The sequence below is a fragment of the Xenopus laevis genome, chromosome 1L (assembly GCF_017654675.1).
Source record: "Xenopus laevis strain J_2021 chromosome 1L, Xenopus_laevis_v10.1, whole genome shotgun sequence".
Classification (NCBI taxonomy): Eukaryota; Metazoa; Chordata; class Amphibia; order Anura; family Pipidae; genus Xenopus; species Xenopus laevis.
The window spans coordinates 68,965,687-68,980,469 of NC_054371.1; the positions used below are offsets into that span (position 1 = coordinate 68,965,687).

Genomic DNA, 14,783 nt, shown 5'->3' on the forward strand with positions numbered 1-14,783 from the left:
CAATAGCTATGGTACAGTATGAGGTGATTGTCTCATAACATGTTAATGTTGGGAGGAAGATAGCTTGCATTGTAGATTAGAGAAGCAACTTATCTTGCAATGGAATTCGTCTGGTCATCCAGAGCACAAAAGCACAATAGGTAATGGGATGTCCATTTTTCGGCCTTGCAGTGATGTAGTCTACACTGAGTCCATTATTATTTACTGTATAGAGTTGTATTAACATTAATGTATTTTTTGTCATTTAAAGATATTTTCCAATTGGTGGCACAGCACATATCAAAACACAATTTTAAATAAATATTTTAAGTTTATTTTTTACATTTACAAAGAGAAAAGCATACTTGTATGTTACAGTTGTATCAAAATTTAAAAAATATGAATGTTACACAAGTAACAGATTTTTTACAGAAAAGCATTTTCTTGCTTTCCCTGAAAGTAAGAAAACTATTCGGCATAGGAAAATATCAATATCAAAAACATAGCTCAGATAAAAGCAATTACAAAAACAAAGGTTTACTCCACAATACAAAGTACATTATTCAAGGTACAAACGTCCACAAAGGGATTTTTGTAATATCAGAGTTCAGTTTTATGCTTTACGTTTGTTGTAATTCCAATTCACTTCATTAGTGAATATCTGAAAAAAAGGAATTGCTGCTTTTAGAAAAATAAATGTTCTCTGTCAAAGTAGCATAGGTTATTTTGAAATACAGCATTGTTTTCACAAAGGGGAATGCATTTTATTAAGAAAACATTGTGAAAAAAATCCTAAAGTGCTGTCCATCTTGAACCTACTGTGCTCCGTTTCTTGGAGGACAACCAACAGCAGTCCTCAAGGTTTGGTCTCCCTATGCAGTGTTGTATAAACAGGAGGCTATGTCCTTGAAACTGTGGGCATTTTCTTTTCTTCAGAGACCGTACCTAATATAGCATATCCATGCATCTTTAAAGAGACATTTCTATTGCAGAAGTATCATAGAAACTTATTGTCCCCATCCTGGATGAGAAATTAAATTGAGGTGTCACACATCAATTATTGCATCACAAAATAGTTAGAAAAACTTTTTAATGTTGCATGCTGATTCCTTATTTGTTTAGCATGCAGGAGGACTAGATATTGACCACAATTGTTTTTACATACAGTTCTTTCCTCTCCAGCAGCAATAGGGTTATTATTTTAAATGTGTCTCCCTACATGATGGACATATGTTAAAATGGAGACTTTCATTTGTAAACAACCATATGTTTTGTGACTGTCACAAGGTTTTTTTAATTTAACAAAGCAGCTGTAGTTTATCTATACATATTGTTCTGTATCTCCATCTTTGGGAACAGTATTTGCTGCACTGCTTCTTTCATCTTTATCACCCGAGGTTGCTTTTTCTGGTAGAGATGCCAAATCTTTAAAAACATCTACATAATGCCCAAATCCTGGACCCCAGTTCAAAAGGTTGTCCCAATTAAAATTACCAGCTTGCTGACTAAGTTTCATGGGTAATGTACTGTCAGCTGGTAAAGTAGCTGTTGCAGACCCACCTTCAGCTCTGCGGCCTGGATATCTCCTAGGCTTTAATCTAGAACCATAATTGTCTTCATCATCTGCATCTGACTCATTTACTTGAGTTAATTTTGGCATTCTCGATGTGTATACCATGGGCTTGTCCCTATCATACTCCATCTCTGAGCAAGTAAATGATTCATGGGAATCACTGTCAGATGATGATTCTGGAGCTGGGATTCCATCTGCTGGATTCCTCACTCTTGAAAGAGGCCTTTGACAGTCTTCCTCAGAGGAAGATCTCCCATGGTCTGCACTACAGATGCTTGGATTTCTGGGTCTAGGTGTATTTAGTCTTTCGACCTCTTCTATAGAAAGCCCTACAGGAGGTCCAGTTTCCAAAGAAATTTGTCCTATAGGTTGTTTAAGACGACTTCCTGGTCTTGAGCTATGACCTGCCATTGTCTGAGGACTCTTGCTTCTCCTTCCTAATCGTGTCGCATAATTGAAAATACCAGGCTGGCAAACATCATTATGCATTTCTAAAGGACTGCCTTCTCTTCTTGAAAGGTGTAAGTCTCGCGCAGGACTGCTTCGGTAAAATGTTGATGACTTGGAAAATGGTGCTGGACTGTGGCGGGATAATGGATTAGGAGGAGGGCAACCTGCATGACCCAGTGTAGCTGTTCTAAGCCCCTGGCTATATGAACTTTGATAAGTTAAACTGCTTGCTCCAAGTGGGAGTGGAGATTGTCTTGCAAAACCAAGAGGGCTGTGCCTCTGAATAGAAAATTTCGGAGTGTGACTACGGAACTGCTTATAGTGCTGAATTATATCAGCATCTGATGGAGCAATACTACTGGCATTATCTATGTCATAGTGTTCTATCTCAGTGTCAGGAACAGCCAGGGGAGCACTTGGTATTATTTCAGAGCTGAGGGGAATGTCTGTTTCATCATAGATTAAATATGGGTTTTCTCTTTCAATTATATCAGGTTTAGGATTTCCTTCTGGCTGTTTTCGAATAGTCATGTCATCACCATAAGGTGGAATATTGTCAGGATCATCAAAAGCAACATTTTCACTTCCCTTTTTCTTCTTTTCTTTGGGTTTCTTTTCATCTTTTGGCACTTTTGCCTTTCTTCCTCTGCACTGGTTGCACAGTATCAAACTAAGGACCAACAAGGCGAGAATAGTAGCGCAACTGCCTACAATAGCTGGAACCGCCCAAAGTGGGAGAGAAAGTTCTTCTACATGTGCATCCAAGACACATATATGTCCTCCATGTATTCCACTCTTGCATGTATTACCTTGGGGGCAAACAATACCAACACAATCAACAACAGTTTCACACAGGTTTCCTGTGTATGACTCAGGACAAATACAGGTAAATCCAGCTTGTGAATTTGGTTCACAGCTACCTCCATTTAGGCATGGGCTTGAGGAACAGTCTCCAGGAGGAACACATGAGTATGCATGCCACTGATTTATGCACATCAGGTCTCCCCAGCATGGGTTACTGGCACAAATATTAGGACCTCTGCATCCAATTTTAGCAGCTGAATCTGACTTGGAAATGCTTACGGTGTTGTGTTTCCCACTGAATGGAAGAATTTCCTTATTATATTTCACATAGGCAATGCATCCTTCAAAACCTACAAAATAAAATAAATACATTTTAATATGTACAGCATATGTTGGGAAATTACCAAAATACTCATATTTAAGTATCACTAAAAAAGAGTCAATTGGATATCTTTTGTAATTTAACTTCTAACTAATTCAAATATTTACACCTAAAAGAATAGTAATTATTTCCCCAATTGTCCCAGTATATGTCATTAGTCAACTATTTATCAGTGGTTCCATCAGTGGTTTTAAAATACACAAACTGACTTTTAGATCAAAGAAATACTTCTTCATTTTTACCATTTAGGTAAAATGCAATCTTAAATTCATCCCAATTCTTAGGGGCCGATTCACTAACTTCGAGTGAAGGATTCTAAGTAAAAAAACTTCGAATTTCGAAGTGTTTTTTGGGCTACTTCGACCATCGAATGGGCTACTTCGACTACGACTTCGACTTCGAATTGAAGGGTTCGAACTAAAAATCGTTCGACTATTCGATAGTCGAAGTACTGTCTCTTTAAGAAAAAACTTCGACCCCCTAGTTCGCCATCTAAAAGCTACCGAAGTCAATGTTAGCCTATGGGGAAGGTCCCCATAGGCTTTCCTAAGTTTTTTTGGTCGAAGAATAATCCTTCGATCGTTGAATTAAAATCCTTCGAATCATTCGATTCAAAGGATTTAATAGTTCGATCGAAGGATTATTCCTTCGATCGTTCGATCAAACTATTTGCGCTAAAATCCTTTGACTTCGATATTCGAAGTCGAAGGATTTTAATTCCCAGTCGAATATCGAGGGTTAATTAACCCTCGATATTCGACCCTTGGTGAATCGGCCCCTATATGTTATGGTTAACTGAGTATCCGAAAGTGTATTTGAATTTTTTACACACTATTTTTGTTTTTCTTGTACACTATAGGCTGTGTATGACTACTTAACTACAATTACTAAATATTTGTTTTTAATTTAAAATACATAACATTTGTCAAGGTCTTCAACAATTCTTCTGCTAGCTGCTTAAAATTGTATGAAGTTCCCAATTAAACTAGTAATCAAAGGGAGAATTACATCCATTACATAACCATAAAAATGCTACGCCCGTGTCTATTAGTAATTAAATAATAAATAACCATACATCTATAATAAAGTTGTTTGCTACTTGAGGTCATTTTGTAGCAATTCCAAGATATTCAATAATCACAAGAAAAAGCTACAGATTAAATAGTGAATAAAACAGAAATTTACCATTATGGGAACTTTGGGAGACTGATCCAGGCTGAATACCTCCAAGCTGCATTTTAAGAACATTTAAGCCTCCAAAATCTTGTGTTATATGGTGAATGTCTTTTCTGTAAGTTTTGTCTATTAACAAAAAAGTAGTAGAGCCATTCTTCTCCATTAAAAATGTATGCCAACGACCATCGGATATGTAGGTCTCTGGAATGTTCCTCTCTACTTTCCCTGCCACTCCAGCGTCAGATATGTAGTGCACTTTTCCATTTTTTACCTGTAGCAAGAAATCCACAAAACTTGAATACATTGCATAGAGTGAAAATGTTTTTCCACATACAATAGCATCATAATATATATTGTTCACAAACTGGCAAAGTACTGTACTCTCTTGTGTAAAACACAAAGTTTAGCTTTAATACTATGGGGATTATTTTATAAAAAATTCAAGTTTGTTTAACTATAAAATCCAAATTTTTAGTGAAATTTATTATAACCAGAGGATGAAAAAAGTCCAAATACAAAAATCCGGCATATCAGTCCTACCAAGGCTGTATTTAAGGGAGATGTTCCCTATTTATATATATATATATATATATATATATATATATATATATATATATATATATATATATATATATATATATATATATATATATATATATATATATATGAGCGGTCCCTATACTATTTGGAAGTTCTGTGGTCTGCACTGGAATTAGCCCAAAAAATTCCACTATTTCAGACTTTTCAGGTGATCCGATTTGTCCCCGATCCGATTAAATCGTGATTTTTTTTTATTGATAAATAAGGTCCAATAGTGGATTCTAGTTTAGTCTGACTTTTTAGATTAAAATAATCAGAAAAATTATGATTTTGATAAATAAGGCCCTTATTGTCCCTTTATTCCATAAAGTGAAAACTAGATATGAACATTTCTTCAAAAAATTGTGTTTGAGCAAATAGTGGAAGTGCAGAGTTGTGGGATGTGCTGAAAAACTCAATATTTTTGCCTACTACTAATGGTTTTACTAATCCAAAATGTTAAATTAATCTTCAAATAAATCCAAGTTCTTTTTCACCAATTTAAAAGCCTTATTCTAAGCCTAAAATAAGAAAAATATGTTTGATCGTGAAATACTAAAATAATGAGTCATTACATTTTCCATGGACAATTGTCAGTGTTTTTATTATAATAGGTGTTAAATAGAGGATTAGAAAAGTTTTGTCTGGCAAATAAAATTTCAATAGTGCAATATTTCACATTAGACACTGTTAGTTCCAAATTAAGCAAGACTAAGTTCAGAATTCTGTTTGGCATTATAATTCAAAAGAGAAATACATTAAATTCTAGTGTTTGGCATGAATATGTGAAATGTTTAAAGGCTGAGCCCCACCAATGCTTAATTCTAAAATAAGTACATGTTTTAACTGGAATTTCAAGTCTCTAGTTGTAGCAAGGAGTGGCTTAATGAGAAAGTCTCTGGACTGATTTCTGGACAAATCCCCTAATCTTCATCTGGGTTAAACTCCCAAAAACCCAATTAAGCTTGGTGTGTAAATTTAGACAAGCACAAAATTAAATCTGTAGACGCTATAAGGGTAATGACACACGTTAAAATTTGGCTGCTGCCATTAAATCTACGATACGGTGGATGTCAAATCGCGCAAAAATTACTTGAATTTTAATAACATTACACTCACCACATGTGCTCAAAGCGATCCGGCTTAATCTATTTGCTGGCAATTAAGTTGAATCAGGGGCGGGTTTAGGTTTTACTTGTAGCGATCATAATGTTATTCAATGGCGAGTCATTTTCTGGAGATTTGTCACCCGCAATAGCGCAGATTTAACAACACACGACATATCTTATTGTGTCCCATGACTCTTATATTATTTATATTATTTTCAAAAGGGCTGTAGGGCTCACAGTTGCAGTTGCTTGTAATTAAGCAATTTAGAATACAGTGGATTTGTTAGCGGAGAGGAGATCAAGAGGGGGTAACATTTACTAAACCTTGGGACCCCAGTGCTGACATTGAGCCACCCTGCTACTGGTTTAATTGTAAACATATAACAGAGACTGGTGTGCTGCTCTACATACATTCTGGTTCTCTATCATTTTGAATATCATGGGAGGAAGTATCAAAAATTGGTCAGAATGAACAAAATCCATAATTTTTTGATTTGACTGAATATTTATTCAAGGTTTTTTTGCTATAAAATCCGAATTTTTAGTGGATTTATTATACCCCAAGGATATAAAAAAAAGTCTGTATTCGAAAATTCAGCATCTCAGACCTGTCGAGGTTGTATATAAGTCAATGGGAGAGGTCACTATCTTATTTGGAGGTTTCTGTGGTCTGCGCTGGAATTAGCCCGAAAAATCCAACTATTTCGGACATTTTAAGCAAAAAGTGATTCAGGAAAAAAGTCTGAAAAAATAGTACAATTCGGGTTTTTGCTTGATTTTATCAAGTTTGTCCCTGATTCGATTCATTTGTGCTTTTTTAATAATAAATAAGGTCCAACCATGGATTCTAATTTGGTCGGACTTTTTTATTTGAAATAGTCAGAAAAATTTGGATATTAATAAATAAGGCCCTAAATGTGCCATGAAATATTTTCCTACATAACTAATTGCATTTCCAAATCAATCATACTACATAATTGGTTAATACAAGTTTTTGCTTGCACTACATGCTAAATATTCAACTAGATCCAAATATTGTTCTGATTCTGTATTCAGTGCATCCTTATTTAATATACAATGTAATGCTGCATTTGCTCATCACAAGACTGTAATTTTAATATCGAACCAGGTACAACCAATAAAATAAATACAAATTTCAAAACGAAAAGAGCTAAATCAATGTAAAACCAAAATAACGGTCTTCTTGTGCCAAACAGAAGCTTAATACAAAAAAACATTAGTGCCTTCCCGTCATTCCCCAATGAGATACTGAATGTATCTACATCATCATATTGTAGGCAGATATCCTTGAAAAATTTGTGCAACCCGTTAAAGAAACCTTTAATTCAACAATAATTAAAAATCAGCAGAGACTTAAAAAAAATCCCTTTGACTTGAGTGAAAAGAGTTGACATGTGTTTTTATATTTGTGTAAAGATGGAAGATTTCACGAAGACTCTTTTAGGATGAAGCCAAAATTTCCCCCCTATCATATTCCCTACAGTATAAAAATACAGAGCTCTGCACAAGTTACCTTTCCCAGCAGAACCTGATAAGTTTATTCCCTGGCTATGGCTCAGTCAGCCTTGTCATAATTCTAAATGAGTACAGCAGTAATACTGGCAAATCACTTTATTGGACAGGTCACTGGAGAAAAGTTCCAAGTTTCCTTGATTTCTGGGATGCTTCCCAATATATATATCTATATTTTTATTATTCGTTTTTACTATGTAGAAAGGATCCTTTTTCCAAAGATCCAAGTGTTTGTGAAGACCGAAATGTCTCCTTAGTTTCCATTATGTCATCTGATAAGAGGAATGATTTAAGAATTTAGCTCATATATTGTTGAATGAAACAGATAAATAGAGAGCAAAATAAAACCATAGCTCAATCAATGGCTGACACTAAACATATGTTTCAAAACCTTAATAGCTATACTTTACAAGTATTTTTCTTATATTCGCATAATAAAGGGATGTGAAAAGAATAGAGAAGAAAAGAAAGAGGAGAAGGAGAGACAAATAAAACAGGAAAGAAAGGAGACAGAAGGAGTCATTTATGATCCACAACTGCTGTTGCAGTTGCACAACTTTAGGTGCAGTTGTTTGGTGGGAGGCTTTATTTATCAAAAACCTAATTTTACTTAGTACTTATATAAAAAAAAAAGTCCGACGACGATTTGATCCTATTTATTATTTGAAAAAAAGCACAATTTAATCAGATTGGGGACAAACTCGATTAAATCGAGCAAAAACCCACATTTTTTCAGAGTCTCTTCCCGAAGCAATCCATTTTTTCTGGCTTTTTTCCTGAAAAGTCCACATTTTTCTGATTTTTGCCAAAAGTCCGAAATAGTTGGATTTTTGGGCTACTTCCAGAGCAGACCACAGACCTCTCCCATTGATTTATATAAACCCTCGGTAGGTCTGAGATGTTGGATTTTTAAGATTCTGACTTTTTCCATCCTCGGGGTATAATAAATCTAGAAAAATTCAATTTTTTTTCCACTAAAAATTCAGATTTTATAGCAAAAAAAAAACAAAACGTTTTTTGAAATTCGGACTTTAATTAATAACCCCCTAAGTGTCATTTCTGTGCTACGGAATACTGTATGTTGTAGTCAAATGAATAAGGCATATTAATAATAATGATAATAATAATAATGTTCTTTTCAGGTTGCATTTAATAGATAGCAAAACAAACACACAGCTTGTCATTTGCACAGAATATTCCAGCTTTCCTATAACTGTATTTATATGTTTTGTGTATATACAGTGTATTATATATATATATATATATATATATATATATATATATATATATATATATATATATATATATATATATACTGTATATATAAATGTAGATATACATGTACATGTAGAGAATGTAGAGAATGGAGGCACTCACAGGTGCTTATTGGAACATCACATCATATATGTGATATTCCAATAAACACTTTAAGCACGAATAACTATATATATTTTTTTTTTATTTTTTTGCTATTGGAGCTAAAGTACAGTTTGACTTAAAGGTGACATCCCTTATTATATTTTTGTTTGCAAAAAAACCTTAGGCCTCAATTGGCATTAAATACATATAAAAAGGAGAATTGCAGCAGTCAATAGCCTGAAACCAATGTCTTCTAGCAAAAAAAAAAATAAGCAGGAAAAAATCCTGCTTATTGTGAAATTAAATAATTCAAAAACACCGCAGCTTTTGCCGAGAGCCAAATACCAAATATTGCAGAAGAGTGGCTGCCAAACGGATCTGGAAGTCTGACGGCAAAACAGCATACCACAGAACCAAATGTAATGAATGACACGGCTAATGAAGATAATTAGATGGCACAGCCTTTGCTGTGGTATTTTACACAGGAAACCAGACTAGCTGCAACTTCAACCAGACCTTTAATTAATACGTTGGTAGCTCAGGAAGTCAAAGGATCGTTGGTCAGAATTAATGTAAACAGAGCAATTCCAGATGACATCAATCCAATAATACATGGGGTACTTTTCTAAAGTATGGCTGAACTTTTTCACCTCAGACTGAGAACTGCCCGTGTTTAATAAGTTATCTGGACACCTGCACCAGTTGTAGGAAATGATACACATTGTATATACACATATAATTGCCTTTCCTCCTTTAATCTTGTATTTTCCTTTTCTGTTTCTGGATAATGAAAATAGCATCATAGCACCATGTCAATTTGTAAGAATTTGCGACCCTGCTCTATGGAATGGCAGTACTCGACATTTCTCAGCAGCAGAGCTGAGCACTATCATCTATCTGACTGGATGCAACACAATGCAATTTACATGACAATATATAATATTTACCTTTATAATAGTATAGTTACTGCTTTCATGGATTTGAAGCAGCAGTCCGTTCTCACTCCGTGTCCTAAATTTAATTTCCAGCTGATTCACAAACACAGGCTCTGAATCCACACTCCGTGGTTTAATCAAATACTCCCGCTTTCTACTCTGACTCAGAGTGTATTCGAGGTAACCTTTGCTTTCAAGTGACAGGGCTGTATCTGCTGTCATGTCTGGAAAATAGAAAGAAAGAAAAAGGTAAACAAAGCATGAAACTAATTCAACAATGAGATATTATAAACAAATTGTGCAAAAACAAATGGTGTATACATATCTTAAATAGCACAGAGAAGGACCTTTATAGACTCTACCATATAAAGTATATTTTAGAAGCAAAAATAAATTATTATAAGTTGCTGTTAGAGCTAAATGCTGAGTGGTAACTGCATGGAGTTGGATGTCAAGAAGGCAGAAATCCCTGTGAAGGAGACACTTGCATCAGTTGGGTTCCTGGCACTAAAAAGTGTTTTACTGAGCAATGTTGCTTTTAAACACACAGCCCCGGAGTTTCTAGTCTACAAGTCCCAGCAAGCAATACTATATTACTAATTACTATAGAAGGTTTATGTCCCCTTTAATGTAAAACAAATATAAGCAATGTTCGTTTGTGTGAGCAGTTCTTCCTGTTTTCGCCAGTGAGAAAAAAAATATGCGCAGTGTATGCTATTCATCTTAACTAAAACAAATTATTGTGCACCACAATTCCCCCTTACGTAGATATGTAAAACACACAATGCACAGTTCTAATAAATATTACGCAAAATTGACATTTCAGCTGTGAATTTGGCAATTTTTAAAATGTACAACTTGTACTCCATCAACACAGTACACAAATCAATCAGTAAATATTATATTACAATATAATTTATATCTATGAAATAAGATTCACTTTACAAAGGACGAGACGAGTGCAGCAGCCTAAAGCTTAACATACATTTTTCACAGTGTTTGCCAGTAAATCCATCTTTACAGTTGCACTGCTGCCAAGACCAATTATCCACACAGGTTCCTCCATTCTGGCACATACTTGTTATACACACACCCTCTACTCTGGGACACCTGCAAGAAAATAAATTCTGTTTTATTGTGTGTTGTGCCCCCAGCAATTGGCAGATATGAAAGAATGGCTGGTATTAAAAGAATTGTTTGAACTGAATTTAAATAAACTAATATATTGTTACATAGGATGAAACAAAATTATTATATTTCTCTCTATGCAGTTCTCTGCATGTGCTTTGTAGAATAGGATTACAATGATGCAAATATGAGAACTGATCTAATTATAACATTGCATCTCTTGGCTTGTAAAATTTACCGGTCAAGGATTCCTTGAGCTGACAATGCTTGGCTTGGTTCAAGTGGACGCCCATTAACTGCAAATTCCATTATACAACCTACAAAGTCATGGCTTTGTATTTGTCCTCTCCTTTGTAGAATTGGTTCCAGGGATCTGATACCTCCTACTGTTATTCTGTTTGGCTGAACATCCAATGTCCTGTTCCAAGTAGAAGAAGAAAAAAATAATAATAAAGGAATCCCATTTTTAAAGCAATAATGATCATAGCATAAATCGTCCTTCTTTAGTCTAGACAAAAGAAGTTTATATCATTAACGCATGAAAAATAGATATAATTATGTATCAGTCGTTCAAGCCTTTGTTCATTTGGTAACATATTACAGTGCATATGGAATAGTAAGAATGTTGCACAGAACTTCAAAAATCCGAAATGTAGACTTTTGCATTTTCATCCACTATACTAACAATAATAAATACATGAAGTAGAAATACTATAAATGATATTTGTGGCTCATTCAGTATTCAGAGTAAGAGAGAGACGGTGCAATGGTAAGAATGAAAAGATCAGTGTTGTCCTCAAGTTGGATAGAATGTTTAGAATGAGGGTAGAATAGTGAGGTTGTGTATGGAAAGTAGGGATAATAATAATAATGTAAGCCATAAAGGATTTGACATTGTAAAAAATGTGTGGGATAGAAACTGGACAGAATGGCTATGTCCATAAACAGATATCTTAAAGGAGAACTAAAGCCTAATTAAAGAAGTAGGCTAGAGATGTTGTACATTATGTTTTGAGCTTCTGTACCAGCCCAAGGCAAACACAGCCCTTTAGCAGCGAAATTCTGTACCTCCAAAGATGCCCCAGTAGCTCCCCATCTTCTTTTCTGCTGAATCACTGCACATGTTCTGTGCAGTTAATTAGATTAGGGACCAACTCAAAATATATAGTACATATAAAAGATAAATGTCACAATATAAGGCTGATTAGTACTTAATACAGATAATTACTACATGGCAGCACAGAAACCAGTGCAATTAGCACCATCATTTAGCCCTGTAGCATAATCTTATATTACAGGCCAACCTCTTTTTCTGCTTGATAATTTGCTACTACCCCTAAATTTAGCTTTTTTTAACCATATTCATTTTTAGGATTTAGTTCTCCTTTAAAATGGGACATGAGAATCAGCACACTCAAGCCTACAAGTGGAACAGTGGAAGCTGATTCTGGCTCACAGGTTACAGTACCAGAGCAATGATCCTTAAATAACACTACCATAAATGAGCAGAAACGCTCATTTATGAGCTTGATTCTGGAAATAAATCAAGCACCCAGTCCAAATTGTCTTCAAAATATTCTTCTCAAAAGTAACAGAACCTCTATTAAAATTCAGGTGACATTCATAAAATACTAGAAAAGATGGATTTGTATATTAGATTGTTTACTTGGTAGTTTTTACGGCACAATTCCACTTACCAGTCTGTGGAAAGAGCAGCAGTACTGACAGTGCAGTACCCAGATTCCTGTTCTTCTGAACAAGTATCAACTGTCAAAGATGCAGACTAAAAAGATAAACAGTAAAGTCAGAACATGGAACTAAAGCTTCAGTCAAAAAACAGAATGTGTGTTACACTACACAATGCAGCATTTTATTCCTCTGTTTTATAAAATGTGGTATTTGCAGACAGGACATAAGAGACTCATATGCTTCTACTATGGTATGGGCATGGTCTCCTTTCCTAGAATATCAGAGTTAGTTGTCATAATAAGGAGACACATTTCCATCAAGTTTAGCATTTGACATTTTTAAACCTGATCAATGTAAGAGAAATCACAAGTAAAAAGAGGAAGAAATATCCCAGTCTAGAAAACTGCCATAAACATTATAACGAATGGTAATTTCTTCATCTGACTATCTTTATAGTAGACAAAAACCTTTTATGCTGATTCTGTAACCTTCCCTACTTTATTTTGAGCAAGTATACCATTGTCTTGTACTGATCTATTTGTACCCTTTGAACATAAACTCCTCTACAGCACAACAGATGAGTAAACTCGACAAGAATCTTCTTCTTGATCGAAGACTAATGCCCTTAATGAATTTTGTTAAATGACCTAACTACTCCACGGGGCACATTTACTTAATTCGAGTGAAGGAATAGAATTAAAAAAACTTCGAATTTCGAATGTTTTTTTTGGCTACTTTGACCATCGAATTGGCTACTTCGACTACGACTTCGAATCGAACGATTCGAACTAAAAATCATTCGACTATTCGACCATTCCATAGTCGAAGTACTGTTTCTTTAAAAAAAACTTCGACCCCCTACTTCGGCAAGTAAAACCTACTGAGGTGCAAAGTTAGCCTATGGGAAAGGTCCCCATAGGCTTTCTAATCTTTTTTTGGTCGTAGAAAAATCATTCGATTGTTGGATTAAAATCCTTAGAATCGTTCGATTCGAAGGATTTAATAGTGCGATTGAACGTTTTTTTGTTCGATCTAACTAATTGCGGTAAATCCTTCGACTTCGATATTCGAAGTCGAAGGATTTACCTTCGGCAGTCGAATATCGAGGGTTAATTAACCCTCGATATTCGACCCTATGTAAATCTGCCCCCACGTCTTGGTTCTCTTTCCCATATTCATATTCAGTTGTCATATAATGAACATTTTTTTATCAAACTCAAATGTGTACTTATTTATTTAAAAAAATCAAATATAAAAACTAGATCAAAATTTTTTAAAATAATCTCTAATGCAGCTAACTCGAATTTTCTACTTATAATTTTCTATAGGTCTACCAACTCTCAAAATTTTTTAAAAACTTGAATTTAAATACTGCTTGAATTTTGTCTAGGACAACTCCCATTGACTTCTACATAAATTCGGCAGCTTTTAGATGCTTAATTTTTACAATCCATTTTCCAAGTTTTTTACACTTAATGAATCTCTAAAATTCAAGTTTTTAAAACTCTAATTCCAATTCATGAGTTCTAGCACACAAAACTCAAATTGCAGTAAAAATTCAAATTGAAACATTGATTGACTGTATGCCCAGTCTGTCATACATTAACTTAAGAGATATTTATCATATCATATTACTGAATGGAGTTGTAGCACAAATTCTCGTTTCCCCTGACTTACCAGCATAAGTTATTATGACCAGTATGGTTATAGGAAATGTATAAGTGCATAGAATTGGGTCTGGATATTTTCATTTGGGGCCAAGTGATATAGCTAAATTGTATAGTAGGAACGGCAAATTAAAGTGCAATTTGTATTATCTTTGGCCATTTCCTTGTGTTTAAATCAACAAGCCCCTATGGGTATAATGTGTTTTGCTAACAGTGCAAAGATAAAGTTAAGCAAACAGTTTTATCACAAGCAAGGTAAGTGACGCTTGTGAGAAATCATTTAATAAGCAAAAACATAATAATATTTAACATGATTCATTCTGTCTTTTGCCATTATTCATGTCTCTCAATAAGGTTATATTTCAGTCTGTTATACTGTTGATACTAGGATATTGAATGTTATTATGGCCTGTGAGACAT

At 34.5% G+C, this 14,783-nt stretch overlaps 1 protein-coding gene across 1 annotated transcript in view; it reads right to left on the reverse strand.

Annotated features, from left to right (window-relative positions):
- Positions 1 to 290: 290 nt before the first annotated feature.
- fat4.L (FAT atypical cadherin 4 L homeolog) overlaps positions 291 to 14,783 on the reverse strand; it is a 187,427-nt gene continuing 172,934 nt past the window's right edge. The window contains exons 12-17 of the mRNA XM_018251147.2: positions 12,705 to 12,790; positions 11,246 to 11,425; positions 10,865 to 10,989; positions 9,892 to 10,103; positions 4,374 to 4,635; positions 291 to 3,156 (exon numbers count right to left, since the gene is read on the reverse strand). Of these exons, the coding sequence (XP_018106636.1) occupies positions 1,301 to 3,156; positions 4,374 to 4,635; positions 9,892 to 10,103; positions 10,865 to 10,989; positions 11,246 to 11,425; positions 12,705 to 12,790 (2,721 nt within the window). The 3' untranslated portion in view covers positions 291 to 1,300. The remainder of the gene's footprint in view (positions 3,157 to 4,373; positions 4,636 to 9,891; positions 10,104 to 10,864; positions 10,990 to 11,245; positions 11,426 to 12,704; positions 12,791 to 14,783) is intronic.